The sequence below is a fragment of the Buteo buteo genome, chromosome 10 (assembly GCF_964188355.1).
Source record: "Buteo buteo chromosome 10, bButBut1.hap1.1, whole genome shotgun sequence".
NCBI classification, from domain to species: domain Eukaryota; kingdom Metazoa; phylum Chordata; class Aves; order Accipitriformes; family Accipitridae; genus Buteo; species Buteo buteo.
Genome location: NC_134180.1, coordinates 20249570 through 20265383, shown reverse-complemented (window position 1 = coordinate 20265383; position 15814 = coordinate 20249570). Strand labels below are relative to the sequence as shown.

Sequence of the window (15814 nt, the reverse complement as noted above, 5' to 3'; positions counted from 1 at the left end):
CAAAACTTTCACTGAAAGGGAACAATTGTTGATTTAATAGCACATTACCATTTCTCTCTGAAGAGACAAAGTTACGAAAACATCTCGGGGTGGAGGAGAAAAAAAAAAAAAATTACATTTTCATGAAGACATCAGTTGCTGCAGGCATGAAAAATGACCCTGAGCAAGCCTTTTGTCTTACAGGTTTCAGAGGGTTTCCTTGCTGTGTAATCTCACTTTAGATCGTATTACCTGAATGACTGTGGCAGATTTACTTCTGGCTTCCTCCAGTTTTGTCTGTTTCAGAGTTAAAAAAATAATCCTCGCTAAGTATCTTCTCCAGTGCTTCTGGATGAAAATTGCTGCATTCACTTTCTTCAGGATGCGTTGATGAGACAAGAAGTTTATTACAGATTTTTGAATTACCCGAGCAGCTCTTTCTCTTTCCTACAAAGAGTGAATTTCCATTGAACAGTTAAGATTGGAATTTTCACTCAATTTTTTGATGTATTAAAATAACCATCTAAAGCAATCTCATAAAAATTAGGCTTGTTGATACTACAGCTTTCCTTTACTCTAGTAAAAGACCTTTGCCAAGAGAGAACTTTTATTTCAGCACTGAGTTCTTTGTAAAAGGGTGGCATCACTTAAATCTGCATCCCCTGCCTTCATAGTTCTTCCTCTTTGATACTTAATTTTTCAGCACTCCTAAGCAACCCATTTTTAAGCCTCCATTTTAGTTCTCATTCATATGAGTTTAAGATATCCTCACTGATGGAGCACACTGGAATACTTTCCAGCTATGTTTAAATAACGTAAGAGTATAAACATAGTCATACCAGCTCATGTCCATCTAGCCCAGAGTTTTGCTTGCACATACCAACCAGTGTTTTTAAGTAACCCAGAGACAGTAGTAACAAACTGATGTACATAAAAGTAAAAGGAAAAAGCAACTAAACTGTAACATGTCAATATTTAGATCATCTTGTCAAAACCCTACTAGCAGCCTATTATACTATAGGGCAAAGTACATATGCGCACATTGTAAGATTAAATAAAATAAATAAAAAAAAAGCCTGCAATCCTTAGAGGTTTTGTCTTTGATTCCCCCTCCCCCTACCAGCATCTTTACTGTTAGTTATTTAAAAACAGTTATAAAGGGAATATACCTACATAAATATAACCTCTGCCCCCTTCTACACTGCAGACTCTTAGAATATTTCACTTGAACACTGTTTCAACATCGAATAAAATGCATCTCAGTTAGACACAGTGGTGGCATTTATCAGCCTTAATGGTGTCACAGTTCTAAAATCATCACAAGATCTGCTATAACTACCAGAAAAGCAAGAAACAAAATATCAGAACTCATGAGATTCAACTCAAAACACTGGTGAAGTTTAGCTCCTGAACAAAAATAGTAAATCCATGCAGAAGTTTAATTATTCTTTTCATCTTTTAGACATTAATAGGAATTAAAAATTAACTACTCCCTTTTTGTTTTAAGGAAGCAGTGAAACTGTTTTATATTTGAAATATTAGGAAAAGGACTTAATGGGTGACATGCTGTAATCAGAACATGAAAGAAAGAAGAGTAGCCTTTAAACAAACATAATTACTTTCAGAACAGTCTTACACAAAAGTGTTTTTTTAGTAATTTACACCACCAAGAAGGCCATATATTTTGATAATAAAAATGGTACTCATTAGTTTAAATGGTGATATCATTCTGTTAAAACTGTATACTCCAAACAGTGAATTTATATTCTTTATTTAGTATTTCTCAAAGTAGAAGCTATGAATATTGCATAGGCAGAGAGTACCTGAGAAAGTTTCAGTTCCTTTTTCAGCCTGTAATTCCTCCAAGCAGACTGAATTAATCGTGCAGCTCGAGTTTCTTGCCGAAGATCTAGAAGCCGCGAACACAGAAATGATAGGTAGGTAATAACGACCTACATAAACACAGAACACAGCAAGTTAAGGGCTATACGGAAAAGCAGGACACATTCACAGGAGAGCAGAACATGTTTACATCAACTCTAAAGGCATCTTACCTTCTCATCAGGAATTGTATTTGACATGTCTGAGTGATGAATCATTGCTGGTATTCCACCTAGGTCAGAAACAGCAGCATTGACCAGCTGGAAGTTTTTCCTTTCATTGTCCAAGAGTTCCTTGTATAGGACTGAGGCAGTTACAGCTTTGCAAAGAGAAAATGTTTGTCAAATCAAATTGTGAGTAAAAGAAACAGATTCAACATGAATTTCTGTGCATCAGATAACTCACTTTGGTCAAATATTCCTTCCATAACATTTAGAGAAGTATCAGATTCCAAAAAGGATGAGGATGAAGAGTTTAGTCCCACCGTATGAGTTCTTGAGCATTCTACTGTTTGAGTTGTACGTTGGCACACAGCTTCCAAAGGCACATAACATGGATGATAATGATGAATCAAATGACATAATACTCTACCATCTGAGAAACACACTGTGAAATTTTCCACCTGTTAAATAAAATGCAGTAAGATACAAGTTCCTTGAACTTTTGTTACCAGTTAATTGGTATAAACTGGATATAGAATTTGTTAACTTGTACCTTTGAAAGTGACCAAGTGCAAATTTTTTTTGAACACAAAAATTTATGTAGCTAGTGCTTCTTTTGAACATTCACTGTACAGTGACATACAGCTGTGAGAAACCAGAAACAAAAAGGTGTGAATCACTATATAGTGAGTCTCCAAGTGAAACATTTAAGAAACCAAAAAGAAAGCAATCTTTCTGCAGAAGAATCCCAAAGAAAATTCTATGGATACCTTTACACTAGGTATTCAGTGCAGAAATAAGACCGATGCAAGTTCAGAACTTAAGTGCTGTATTTTACCCTTCAGAAAAACTAGCAGATGGGACTGTATTCTGACCAGAGACAAGTCTCTGAACATATTCCAGCAAAAATGTTGTATTTTTAAAAGGCGTTTTTATGCATAAGACTAACTGGAAGGGGAGATCCTTTTGCTCAAATTTGTTTAAAAAGAGAGCTGCTGCTAAACCCACAGAAAGATGGTTATTTCAAATCAGATTAAACAAAGTCCAGAAGGATATTTAAAACTAATTACCATTGGCTGCTACTACATATTTGATAGTTTGAAGAATTCTGCTCCATAAAGAATAAGAATTCTTATGACAGCAAAGGATGTATTTGCTGAAATGAACACAAAACTATTTACCTTCATATTGTAAAATCCACAAACAGCATTAACCCATGCCATCAGCAGTTCGACATTGTCACTGTAACTTTGAGGTAAGGAGTTACTACTGTCATCTTCCTGTAGTTTACAACCATTTGGAAAAGTCTTGAGAGCACCCAATTGTGTTTTCCTCTTGTGTGCATTCTTTAAAAACTCAATTTCTTCTTTTAACTGTTTCACATTGAGAAAAACATCCACCTTTTAGGAAAAAAAAAATAAATTTTATTTGTCACCAACAGTCTGACATGTCATGCATTATAACAGCTGGATGCAGAAGCTTTAGACATGGCATTTTAAAGAGAAACTACTCTCACTACTTAGCAGTGCCTGCCTCACTGAATCAATAGTGGATAATCTAGACTTGCCAGCATAAATGGCAGCATCTGCTACCAACTGCTTCAAATAAAAGAACCTAAACCCACACTCTCACTGTTCTGTGTAAAATGGTTACTTCATTAGTTAATAGTTGGGGGAAACGGGGAAATTCCCTGAAACAATTTCACGATACTTTCAGAGGAAACAACAATTTCAGAGTCTTGCCTGCATTTCTACCAAGTCCATGTAACATTCCTCCTCATTTAAGGGATTCCGAGAGGACTTGAGCTGGTGTTGTGATGGTTTAAGAAGATTAGGAGAACAAGCAGGATATCCATAGGGTTTGGATAAAGCCACTGCTCACTGAAATAATTTCTTTAATCAAAAGCAATGCAACTGTGACACATGCATACAGGAAAACTAACTGGAAGAAGGCAACTACTCAATACTGTAACAGTAGTTAAGTAAGAAAGTAGTTACATTTGATTTTTATTATGTTCTTCTGGCTCTCTGATAGTTCTGTGGCTATAGTTTTGGAAATTCTTGCTTTAGATATAGTTAATTGTACTTACATTCCTGACTACTTAGTGGTGAAACTCCACCTCAACTTTTATCTTTTACATTTCATACTTTATGTTCCTTCCAGATGGATTTGTCAGCTAGATACTTATTTTCAAACCACTATCCAACTCAAGTTAACTCTTAAAACATTCTTAAGTCTTATTTTTGCTTCCTCTACCAATTTTTTTCCAGTGGCTTTGAAATGCCATTACAGTAATGCCTAAGAAATCTTCATTCTTATTTCAAGAATGTTTCTTCAAATTGACTGTTTCAGACAAATGGAAAAATGCAGAAATGCTATAGCTTCAGAGCTTACTCTATAATTGTCTATCAGTGTAATCTCAAAATGTCCTTTTTAGTTAATAAGAGCTTACCAGCATTCTGAGACCAACATTATTTTACTCTTAATTATCAATTCTGTTGGCATACAACATAAATGCAGAAGTTAAGTTTTTTCCAAAAACTTGTATGAATGTGTACAAGAAAAAGCACAGTTAAAATATTATCTAAACTGTACTGTTAGGGAACAGTTAGCAGGTTTAGGTAAAGTTTGCATGGCACTTTGAACATACACAGAGGACCATTTCATAGTCTAAAATTTGATTAGTAGAGGCTTTCACAGACAACAAATATTCCTGAAAGACTGGTGTTTTCATTATCTCTCACTTGTAATTAGTAACAAACAACCAAATAAGTAATTGAATAATACCTGGAAGGCAAAGACAATTTTCCACAGGAGCGCTAATGTTCGTTCTCTGTGTCTATCTACAATATCCCTGGAGTCAATTGAAGTACCTATGAAATAAAACAAGGAATTAAAAGTGTGCACACTAGTCCTCTGATGCACTTAGAATAACCCTTATTTCCAGGCCTTACCACTTTCATCTTTCAAGTGAATTCCTTGCTCTTTAAGGACATTAAGAACAATGTCAACATTATGCATCTTCTGTAGACGACTTATTGCAGGAACTCTCAGTTGCTTTGAAAGATTCCAGTTTTTGGTGAGAAGTTCAATTGTTCTCCTAACAAAGGGAATTTCACAATTTAATGTCTTAGCTGAGCTTATATTAATTATTATATAAAAGAAAATAAATAGCTCAAAATAATTCTGTATCAACGCACACAAGACGAATGCCACATTGCAAGTCCACAGCCAGATTGGTTACACCAAAATCAAATTCATCAAGTGGAGTTTGCATATGACTGACAGGTAGTCCTAAGAAACCAAGATGGCGGGAAAGGTCACCTTCACCACTCAGGAAGTCCCGAGAAAATGCAAGCAGAAGGTCTTTGCTAGCCTAAAAAAACAAACAAAAAAAACCACCAGCAACAACAAAATCATCTTAACACTACAGTATTTGTCAAGTAGAACACAATTTTCATCGCTTGACCCCCAAATTGCATTCCATATTTCTTTACCTAATACTTAAATATTTTTTTTTTTTAATTTATTTTTAGCCAGCTTTAATTTTCATTGTACCTGTCTACTACGTCACTGAAAGCACCACCAAATTCAGGAATACTTTTTTCTCAGTCTGCCTACATAGTACAAACCCAAAAAAAAAGGTGATTTTATTTGAACATAACATATTTGTTAATGAAAGTCTTTGTATGACAGATGTTGCACAGTCCTTCTTATCACAGCAAAACAATAGAAAAAAAACATGCAGAAAAGCCCATCAAACTGACTTGCAGTTTAGGATGAGCTGCAGTATGCTAGAGTGATATTTAAAAATAGTGCAGAAGTTTAGATTTAGAGAGGGAAGCCATATAACACAAGATAATGGAGTTCTTCCTACAGGATAAACACCTCAAAATTTTCTTTGAAATTCCTTTCATGACCATGAGATAATGTGTTGAGAATGTTCATGGAAAAGGCTGAACAGGCAAGACTTGTTAAAGAAAAGTACATAGTCAGATCAAAAAAATCCCCACCAAAACTAAAAACCACCACCAGACCCCAAAACAAACGACTCAAAAATAATATATATAAATTTATAGTACATTGAATCTTAGGACAATATTGGAGGGAGACATCAAATCACAGCTCTCTTACCTTGAACTCTGCATCCTTACAAAAGAGGCAAGGGTCATGGTCAATAATTCTGGACTGCTTGGCACAATCCAGAAAGCAAACTAACAGCAGCAATTTTTTCAGAGTGAATTTTGACAAAGCTTCTTCATGACCTAAAAAGATAGAACCTATTAAGTGCTAGTTCCCAAATTAAGTGCTAAAAATAACCTATTTTTGGAAGTAGTAGTTACCTTCTCGGTAAAGGTGAGGCACAGTGGGATGTCTGTATTCAGCTGCAATATCAGGGTTCCAAAGCAAGCGATTAAGGATAAATATTGCTAAACCCATAACATCACTATTACTCTCCAAAGCCAGCAGTTCTCCATAAACAGTCTAATATGAAAGGAGGGGAAAGAAAGCAGAACCATTAAAAATTACTTCAAATACTATGAGGATTTTTTTGAATAACAGACATTGCTGAAAATCTGAAGTAGTAAATGGCAATTAGTCTCTAAAAAACAATCAGTTTTTCAAATAAGTCACTGAAGGATAAAGCCAAAGGAAATTTCAGAATATTCAGTCTCATTTCAAAACATGTATGATCATCTGCATTTGAGGAATCAATCAGGAACCTCCTTAAGACAACTGCATTTTTCTCTAGTCCAGTAAAGAGTGAAATTGATAGGAGACTGCTTTTCTGTTATTGGTCAGGGAGTTAACTTCCACTTCCCTTGATTAAATATTTTCCTTTTTAATAAGGTAAGCACTTTTCTAAAGCAAGTCTGTTATAATTGAATTAAACCTACCTGGATTATTAAAACAGAAAGTACAGAGAACCCTGAAATATCTCCTACTAAAAAAATGCTAGATGTCCCATAAACTTTGATTATAGACTACAAATTCTGCACTTACCTCCAGACCTATACGCAGCCACAAAGGGTTGTAAGATAAAAGCCAGTTAAGGATTTTCTGCCTCTCTCCTGCAAGACAGCATCTTGTAGTATTATAACCAGCAAACACTTCATATTATAGCAAGAATTTATATCAAATGATTTTAGATTAAACCAACTTAGTGTGTGAATAATCCTTTTGCTACTTACAAGAAAAAAGAGGATGCAATGTTTTAGTATTCTTACCTACATCCTTCCAGAGGTGTCTGTCTCTACGAACTAGCAAACGTCTAGTTTCAATCTCAACTTCCAGCTTCTTAATAGCTTGAACCATTGTTTCAGATGTAAACAAACAGCAAGCATCACGTCGCAATTTATTCAGCTTACGATGAGCCATATAAGCTTTTAGAGATGCTTCATCTTTTGTTGGTGCTTTAGGAACACTGGTTTTATGATGGTTCTCCTCTCCCAAGATAAGAGCAGCTGCATTTACTGTTTAAACATACACAAAAAGCACACATTTACATCTCAAATAAAGGTAGCTTTGCCCACCTCATTTATTTTTTTCCTCTCTGTCCTGGTTTCAGCTGGGATAGAGTTAACTGTCTTCCTAGTAGCTGGTACAGTGCTATGTTTTGAGTTCAGTATGTGAAGAATGTTGATAACACTGATGTTTTCAGTTGTTGCTCAGTAGTATTTAGACTATAGTCAAGGATTTTTCAGCTTCTCATGCCCAGCCAGGGCACCTGACCCAAACTGGCCAACAGTGTATTCCATACCATGTGGCGTCCCATCTAGTTTAGGAACTGGGAAGGGGGGGGGGGGCAGGGAATTGCCACTCGGGGACTGGCTGGGTGTCGGTCGGCAGGTGGTGAGCAATTTTCCCTGCGCATCATTTGTACATTCCAATCCTTTTATTACTACTGCTGTCTTTTTATTAGTGTTATCATTATCATTAGTAGTTTCTTCTTTTCTGTTCTATTAAACCGTTCTTATCTCAACCCACGAGTTTTACTTCTTTTCCTGATTTTCTCCCCCATCCCACTGGGTGCGGGGGGAGTGAGTGAGCGGCTGCGTGGTGCTTAGTTGCTGGCTGGGGTTAAACCACGACACTCTCATAAGTTCACATTTTGTTATTTTCCTTCTGACTAGTGATTTTATCCCTCAGGAAGCTTATCAGCTGTTGCACTAAACATACATTGTCAAGTGCATGTATATTAGTCAAATATTTAATATAACAACACTTATGAAATAAGTGAGCAGTGCTAGGAATTCAGTTTTAAGATTAATTGTACTATCTTCTATTTTTCAGATTGAAGCTAAAGACAGAGGAAAAAGTACCTTAGCATCATTTTAGTAAAGTGACAGTTATAATGTTCTTCAGGAGATGGGGATTCCCCACTCAACACCCACTGAGGAGCACTGCATCTACATGTTCCAGTGTGTATTTCTTGTTGCAAAGCACACTCCCCATTCAGGTGTGTGGTATGCTGTGTGTGAGTAAGTGTGCCACTCACACTTATCACAAGGGGAAAATACAACTCTGAAAAGAGTTAGTTATATACTTCTGCTGGAATGGACAGCACTGTCTCCAGTGTGAGAATTGCTTTTGGTTTAGCATATTCCATGTTTTCTATCATAACTGCCACTGAAAGACATTACCAAATATTTGGTTTATGATTATCACGGTATTAAGTCAAAGGCTGAAAAGAGAAACACAGGTGATACAAAAATTAAAAACAAAAAATCTACTCTTACCTAAGAGCTTAACGTTACACAAACTAGTGACAAATTGGGACTAGTGTTAAGCTAGTACTATGATTCATTAATGTTAATAAAGCACATCATATAATGTTTAAGAACATTAAAAGACAGTGAAAATTCTTGTACTCTTACCTTGTGAGGTGTTTGGTTTTACACTGAAGTCATCTGGGGTAAGTACAAAATTTAACCACCAGGTGAAACCTCGTTGCTGCTTCTCCTTCCAACGTTCATCATAAAACATGTTTTTAGCAGCAAAAGGCATTGGGTGCCTAGGAAGGACTTAAAAAAAAAAAAAGTGTAAGTCTCTCTGGTTCTTGAAATGTTTGATAACCAATATGCATTTCATTGTGGAAAGGATTAATGTTTGATACTCCATTTAGCACTACAGCAGAAAAAAAGCAGATTGTTAGAATCTTATGAGCTTGCAGATCAGCCCCCATTAAAATAAATTTCAGCCACAAAACATGGATTAAGGTATAAAGCAGTAGAGCAAAGGCAAGATTTCTAGAACCCAGGCCATTTGCAATGCACAGCTTGGGGCAAAACCAAGTTGAGTTGGACTACATCCAGAAAGAACCATTTTACAGATGCATTTTTCTGATCAGATAAACTTAGTATTATTAGCTCAGCAAAATCAGTATCTTTTTGGTAAGAAGTTTTCTCTTCTTAGGTATTTTATTGTTGTATTAAAATGTTATCAGATATGGAAGAGGCATTTCACTGATAACCATCAGTCAGCTGGGAACATATCTGTAATGTAGCTTTTACACTTACAGGCAAAACTGGAGGAAAGTAACGTTTACATTCAGCTGGCTATGTGTTGCAACCAATTTTCTTATGAGTAGTCAAAATGGTTACATATGAAAGGTTACATATGTTTTTATACTAGATAATGATTCATTGTAGGTACAATCTTCTATTTCATCTCAACTCTAACCAGATGTGTCTTAACAATAGCTAGCAGTACAGCAATTGTGACATTCAGTTCAGTGTGTACTGTTTTGCTAAATACCAGAAGTCTGCCTACCTGTTTTCAGTGGTTTCACAAACGTCAGGTGAGACTGAGCCAATCCAGGGATGGGTTTACTAATTCTGTTGGTAGTTCTAGATGCTTTCTGAAGTGAAGAACCTACAAAAGCATTAACACACAAATATCAACAACAAATATGTCAGTGAAAGAGCAGCCTGACTTGTGTTAGTTTAGGCATCAAGGCACTAGCTAATAAGTATTATCCACCACATCGCAGTAGGACATAAATAAAACACAAGGAAAAAAACACAGACTAGGCTTTCTGAACTCTCAACATATAAAAATACACACTTTTAGCACAATCATTTTGTTACACTGACACCAAACAAAGGATTAAAAAAGTATGCTGTTGCAGATGGATGATAGTTGCTGCCTGACACCCCCTGACAAGATGGTAATTCAGAAACAAAAAAGAGATCAGAAATTACAGGTTGAGCTCTCCTGCTTAGCTGAAGAAGTGTTTTTCATAGAACATTCACTTCTAGAAGTGAAGAAGTCATTCCAATTTCTCATGCACTTTAATAGATTTTAAATACATTCTGATAATTTTTAATAAAGTTGGATCTTGAGCAGATTAAATTAATGATAGGCATTTCAAAGTTAACTTTTAGTAGTGAAATATTATTTGTCTTTGTGAAGCCTAGAGACAATGCCCAGGCAATTAAAAGAATAACAGGTTATATTTCTCAAGAAAAATTATCAAGAAGAACATAACTCAAAGCTGTCATCATTTTTGTGTTTCACAACTGGGATGAAGAGACACCAAAGTCATTTTGAGCTCACAGAATACTTCCTTCTCCAGCCCATCTGTCCTTACCCTAATGGATGAATAGAAATAACCTGGTAGACAACACAGCTTTTCCTGGTACACACTAACGCTGTTAGTGTGTTATGTTTTTATGTAGACTATCTTAAAAAGCCTGAAACCAAAGTGCATTACTGAAAGCCCCAAATCAAATCTAGATCACAGAACAGATAATTTGAACTGAAGAAAGCAGCACGTTACTTTGATCTGAAAGCCACGATGAATTTTTCCTGTTAGTTATATTGCAGGGACTGCATAAAGATTCTGCGAATTAAATGTGTCTTTCAGTTACAGACCCTCATTCTTTTTCTATTCCAGAGCATATCCGGGAACAGAACATTGAGAAAACCCAAAATACATTGAAATACAAGAAGTCAACTTCTTCTGATCTTCAAGCAACAAAGTATTGGCAAACTGTAAAGGCAGAAAGATCTACACAGGGCTAACAACAAGCTAATTACAGACAGTAAAAAGCAGGCAGTGTGAACGAGACTTGGGAACAACATGTTTGAAAACACATGACAACAGCAATAGAGTCAAATAGTCACAATGGTAAGCGTACATGTGACAGAAATCTCGTGCAGTAAGTTTTAGTAAATTTGAATTACATAAGGGCTCTGCTCAAGAACTGCCAGACACTTTTCCTGTTACTGTCATTAACAAGGTTTACAAAAGAATAAAGTAAATCTGAAGCCAATTACATAACCAAAACGCTGACCGAGTTTTCAAATTTTTAAAATGCAGATAATATCTAACAAATTGCAAAGGCCCACATTTCAGAGATATGAAATGTTCCCAACTGTTGCTAGACAGTTCAGTTTGCTATACAAATTCCATAATCAAAGGCATCTTTCATAAAGTGGTAAATTAAGGAAATACTGCTCACCAGCTTTCTTTCTCTGCCCTACTCGGTTTGTGGGTTTGAAGGCTGATGGTCTCATAGTATGCGTTTTATTGTCCACGTTAGATGTAAGAGTTCTTTTTCTTTCCACTTCTTCCACATACACTGGAGCTGTAAATCTATTATTTTCTACATACATTTCACTTTTCCTCTTACGACACAAAATTGATTGACTAGGAGATGACTTTACTTTGTCATTGTGACACTTATTTTCAGCTGAAATGGGACCTATAACTGGAAGGTGTTTAGATATTTCTGCTTTCGTATGTACAGGCACCACATTAGCACATTCCATTATTGCTTTACTAAGGCATTTTTTAGATTTTGGCTGGAGACTTTCCATTCTTTTTTCTTCAGCAGCATCAGGCTTACTTTTGATGACAGTGGCAGAAAGAATTGGACGCTTTTTTGGTTGCTCTCTGCAAAAAGAATTGCAAGTCTGAAGTTCCTCTGTAGAAGAAAAGCTGAAGTGATTTTCTTTGGGTTTGTCATAATGAAGTACCTGTGATTCTACTTTATGCATCTCAAAGACTTCATTTAAGTTGTGTTCTATACGAACATGTGGTTTTGTCTCTACATCTCCATTTTTTTTCCATTTTGACGGTAGAAATTTCTTTACAACATAAGTCTCTGTCGTAGATGATATTAAAGCTGCCTCAAGTTTAGGAGTCTTTGATTCCTTATCTGACAAGCTGTCTTTCACAAATTGATCAGGTGACAGAATCGGAACAGACTGCTCTATTTTATCTATATCCACTTGATAACTGTCATTTACAAAAGAATCTGGACTTAAAATTCTCCTTGTACTTAAAACAGGCACAGATGCTGAGTGTTCTGAAGTGCAAACTGGTGAGAGTGTACAATTAAGAATGACTTCATTGTTTGAAATTGGCAGTTGTGCTAATCCAGTAGAACTGCATGCACTTTCAGGTTTTAATTCATTGTGCTCATTAACAAATTTCTTGACATTACAGCTGCCTATTTCGGGCAATAACTCCTCATTTATAGTGGGAGCAATATCTGAGAACGTAGTAGATCGTCTCATTGCAAGTGGTGTGCAAATAGTATTACGATGTTCCTCTAGCATTGGTGCAATAGGAGATATTGGCAATTTATTCTCTGAGCCAACAAAAGAGTCATTTCCTGGGGATATACTATTTTGCATTATGTTCTGATTTTCACATGGCTGAAGTGGGCTTCTAAAGCCATCCAGCTTCTGGGAAACTTGAAAGGTTTTATTAACATTTTTAACTTTTGAAGTACTTTTTTTAACTTTTATTGAAGCAGAGGTTTCTGAAGAGTTTTTCTTTTTTATAGTATCCCAAAGACTCTTCTGAAAAAGAACCATTAATAAAAGTTAGTACGCTGAATTTCTACATATTTTACGTGTAAAACTGAACATTGCTAGTGTTTTCATGCAAAGTCTAAAAATACTATAAGAACACCTAATCCAAAATTCACCCTAAGTTATTTACAGGCTTGAGAGCAGCCTTTTTGGTCATGTTTTAGTTTTATTGTCTAAGCTGTAATGCACCAGTATCTACTTTCCAACCCAGCTGAAAAATTTTGAAGACAATGAGCATTCCCACGGGCAGCATCATTTATCAATTTTTAATTCTCCTTCATTGGATTCTCTAATAATAAAAACAATAACTGTGTCAGCTATGCCAAAGTAATAGAACTACGATACATAATAAACACATACTCACCTTTTTCTTCACAGGCTGCTCAGCAACACCCAGGAGTACAGCTTGATGTCTTACAATGCCATTAATAATAAAAGCTACCAGTTCTCTGACTTTTCCTTCTTCTAATGGTGTCCATGTTACAGAAACAAAGATTCTTTGTCCTGACTATTGGAGAAAAAGAAAAGTTTAATATCTAGTACTTAGGTACACTTATGTAACATCAAAGATAGAGTAATCAAATGCGAAGCAGTACACAGAAGTAACGTGTATTCCAACAACATGAAATGATAAACAATCGTTAAATGTTTAAATGTCAATCTTCCCTTCTGACATGTAAATTTAAGCAACCTTTATCAAAAATGTTGTCTTACTAAAAGGGCATATACCTCTTAATGAAGCTATAATGGAAAGCAAGCAAGAACACATATAAATATAACACATAGTAGAAAGGACAAGATTTGAGTAAAGGTAAGTAGAAGAAATTACATAATTTTTTGCACATATTAACCAAGTCAGTCCTCTAAAGTGATTTTGAGAGAATTATATTTCGACTGACAATCATAGGTTGATTTTTAGGACCTTAGCTGAATCTAAATAAGTGTCAAATTTTTTAGTCAAATGACCTGCAAAGATGAGAATTAACACACAAGTTCATTGAATAAAAATAAAGACACTGCAAACTAACAAGGAAGTCATGGAGCTATGTATGATCTATGTAAAGATTCTTGATGCACAGTGACCTCTACCGAATTGTTTTGGTGCTCTGCTGATACCAATACTAACAAACCAAAAAAAAATGGTTATACCTCAGACTAAAATCAGAGAGACTGTGAAAATGACCAATGTCTTGAGCATTTGAATTAGGAGTTCCACCTCCTCGGGCAGATACATTTAGTGAAAACATACAGACTAATTCAATATGCGCTTATACAGTAAAGCTGGTCAACAATGGTAAGTATTCATTAATTAGTATAGGAAATTGTTATTCAAATACTTTACAGTGAGATTCTAGCCTGTCTGTATAAGCACATTGTTGCAAGAGATCTCCAGAGAGCTTCTTCCTCTCTCACAGACTCTGGAGAGTCTAGATTACCATAGATACACATTTGTCTAAATTGTCCTTTTAAAAAGCAGCATTAATTGGATTAACCACAGTTTATATTTCCTTGGGCATAATAAAGATTTATTCCTAGATTAAGCCTGCTTTGCTCTCTGTTGTATTATGAACATGCAGAACAGTGAATTAGTATCCTCTTCACAAGCTCCCTCAAGCCTTTTTCCTAAACAGATGTCGTCCGACTTTTTGAGAGATGACTTTTTAAACAGCTCTTATTTTTCTGTCTCTGCCTTTAAAACCACACTCCCAGAGAACAATTAATTTTTTTTTTCACCTTACTGCAGAAAACCCCTCTGTTGAGCCAGGATTTAGTGCTTTCGCAGCCTGTGCCAGCCCCAAGAGGTTTAACCCGCCATCTAAAGCTCCAGCTCTTCCCCTTTACCGCGAGCCATGAGCGCAGCACCCACAAACACCACCCGCAGCGGGGGTGCAGCTTTTGGGGTACCAGCTACCTAAAAACCTAGCTCTACGCGGCCAGATGACGCGTAGGACTTCTCCCGGGGGAGGATTGCGCTGCAAACCGGTGACACTGCTCACGCCGGCGGAGGGGCTTTCTCCGCCACCGAAGAGCGGCAGGCAGGGAGCGGCCCGGCCCCCCTTCGCCTCCAGCCCTTGCAACCGCCCAGCACCCCTGCCGGCAGGGCACGGCTCGGGGTCCCCTCGTGTGTCACACGCACACTCGTACACACTCATCCACCCACCTCCGCTCCCTGTCTCAGCTTCGCCCCGGCCCCCCCCGGTACCTGTACAGAAAAGCGGCGATGCTCAATACTGAAGCCCCTGGCAGAAGCCGGGAAGCGGTCGACGACCACCTCGGCGTCCTCCGCGTTGGGGTTGTCGATGGCCAGGAGGCGCGTGCGGGAGGCGCCGACGCGCAGGCTGCCGAAGCTGAGGAACGGCGGCCGAAAGAAGTGGCTCAGAACCAGCACAGCGAGGGCCTCGCCCGCGTCCTCCTCATCCCCCCTCGTGGCCCAGCGCCGCCGCCTAGGGCTAGCGGCGGAGCTCAGCTCCCACACCGCCGCTCCAGGGAAGAAACCCGCGGCCATGCTCGGGGCAGAATCCCAGAGCGGGACCGCCTTCAATTCTCCACACCGCCAGCGTTCCGCCAGCGTTCCGCCACCGCATCAACCGCCGCACCTCCGCCCAGCCGTTCAAACCTGACGCCCCCGCCAATCGCCGCGCGGGCCCGCCTCGCCTCGCCCCGCCCCCTCGCCTCTCCGCCAATTAGCGCTCAGCGTTTTATTTAAACGGCCCGACCTCGCCGAGGCTGGAGAGATGCGCCACCGCGCAGCGACGGCGGGAAGGAGCGGCCCCGGCCCCCCTCCCCCTCCGCGGAGCTGGAACTGGGAGCTGGTCTTAGGCTTAGCCTGGGATAGCTGGAGTTATGCTTCAAAATTAAAAAACATAAAAATGGACTTTAGCGAGCCTCCACGATAAAAATATCTTCCCGTATTAAAAATAAATAAATTAAAAAAAATAAATCACACGAAGCCAAGTATTTTTCTA

General features: G+C 37.8%; 1 protein-coding gene across 3 annotated transcripts in view; it reads right to left on the bottom strand.

Annotated features, from left to right (window-relative positions):
• ASPM (assembly factor for spindle microtubules) overlaps positions 1 to 15500 on the bottom strand; it is a 33657-nt gene extending 18157 nt beyond the window's left edge. For all 3 annotated transcript variants that reach the window (XR_012652032.1, XM_075038884.1, XM_075038886.1), the window contains exons 1-17: positions 15052 to 15500; positions 13213 to 13356; positions 11489 to 12836; positions 9795 to 9896; positions 8900 to 9046; positions 7250 to 7495; positions 7026 to 7093; positions 6365 to 6506; positions 6156 to 6286; positions 5222 to 5397; positions 4976 to 5121; positions 4809 to 4894; positions 3203 to 3421; positions 2266 to 2482; positions 2034 to 2179; positions 1803 to 1931; positions 232 to 426 (exon numbers count right to left, since the gene is read on the bottom strand). Coding sequence is in view for 2 of the 3 variants with exons in the window: in XM_075038884.1 (XP_074894985.1) it covers positions 232 to 426; positions 1803 to 1931; positions 2034 to 2179; positions 2266 to 2482; positions 3203 to 3421; positions 4809 to 4894; positions 4976 to 5121; positions 5222 to 5397; positions 6156 to 6286; positions 6365 to 6506; positions 7026 to 7093; positions 7250 to 7495; positions 8900 to 9046; positions 9795 to 9896; positions 11489 to 12836; positions 13213 to 13356; positions 15052 to 15354 (3945 nt within the window). In the remaining variant the exon portion in view is untranslated. The remainder of the gene's footprint in view (positions 1 to 231; positions 427 to 1802; positions 1932 to 2033; positions 2180 to 2265; positions 2483 to 3202; positions 3422 to 4808; positions 4895 to 4975; positions 5122 to 5221; positions 5398 to 6155; positions 6287 to 6364; positions 6507 to 7025; positions 7094 to 7249; positions 7496 to 8899; positions 9047 to 9794; positions 9897 to 11488; positions 12837 to 13212; positions 13357 to 15051) is intronic.
• Positions 15501 to 15814: the final 314 nt, after the last annotated feature.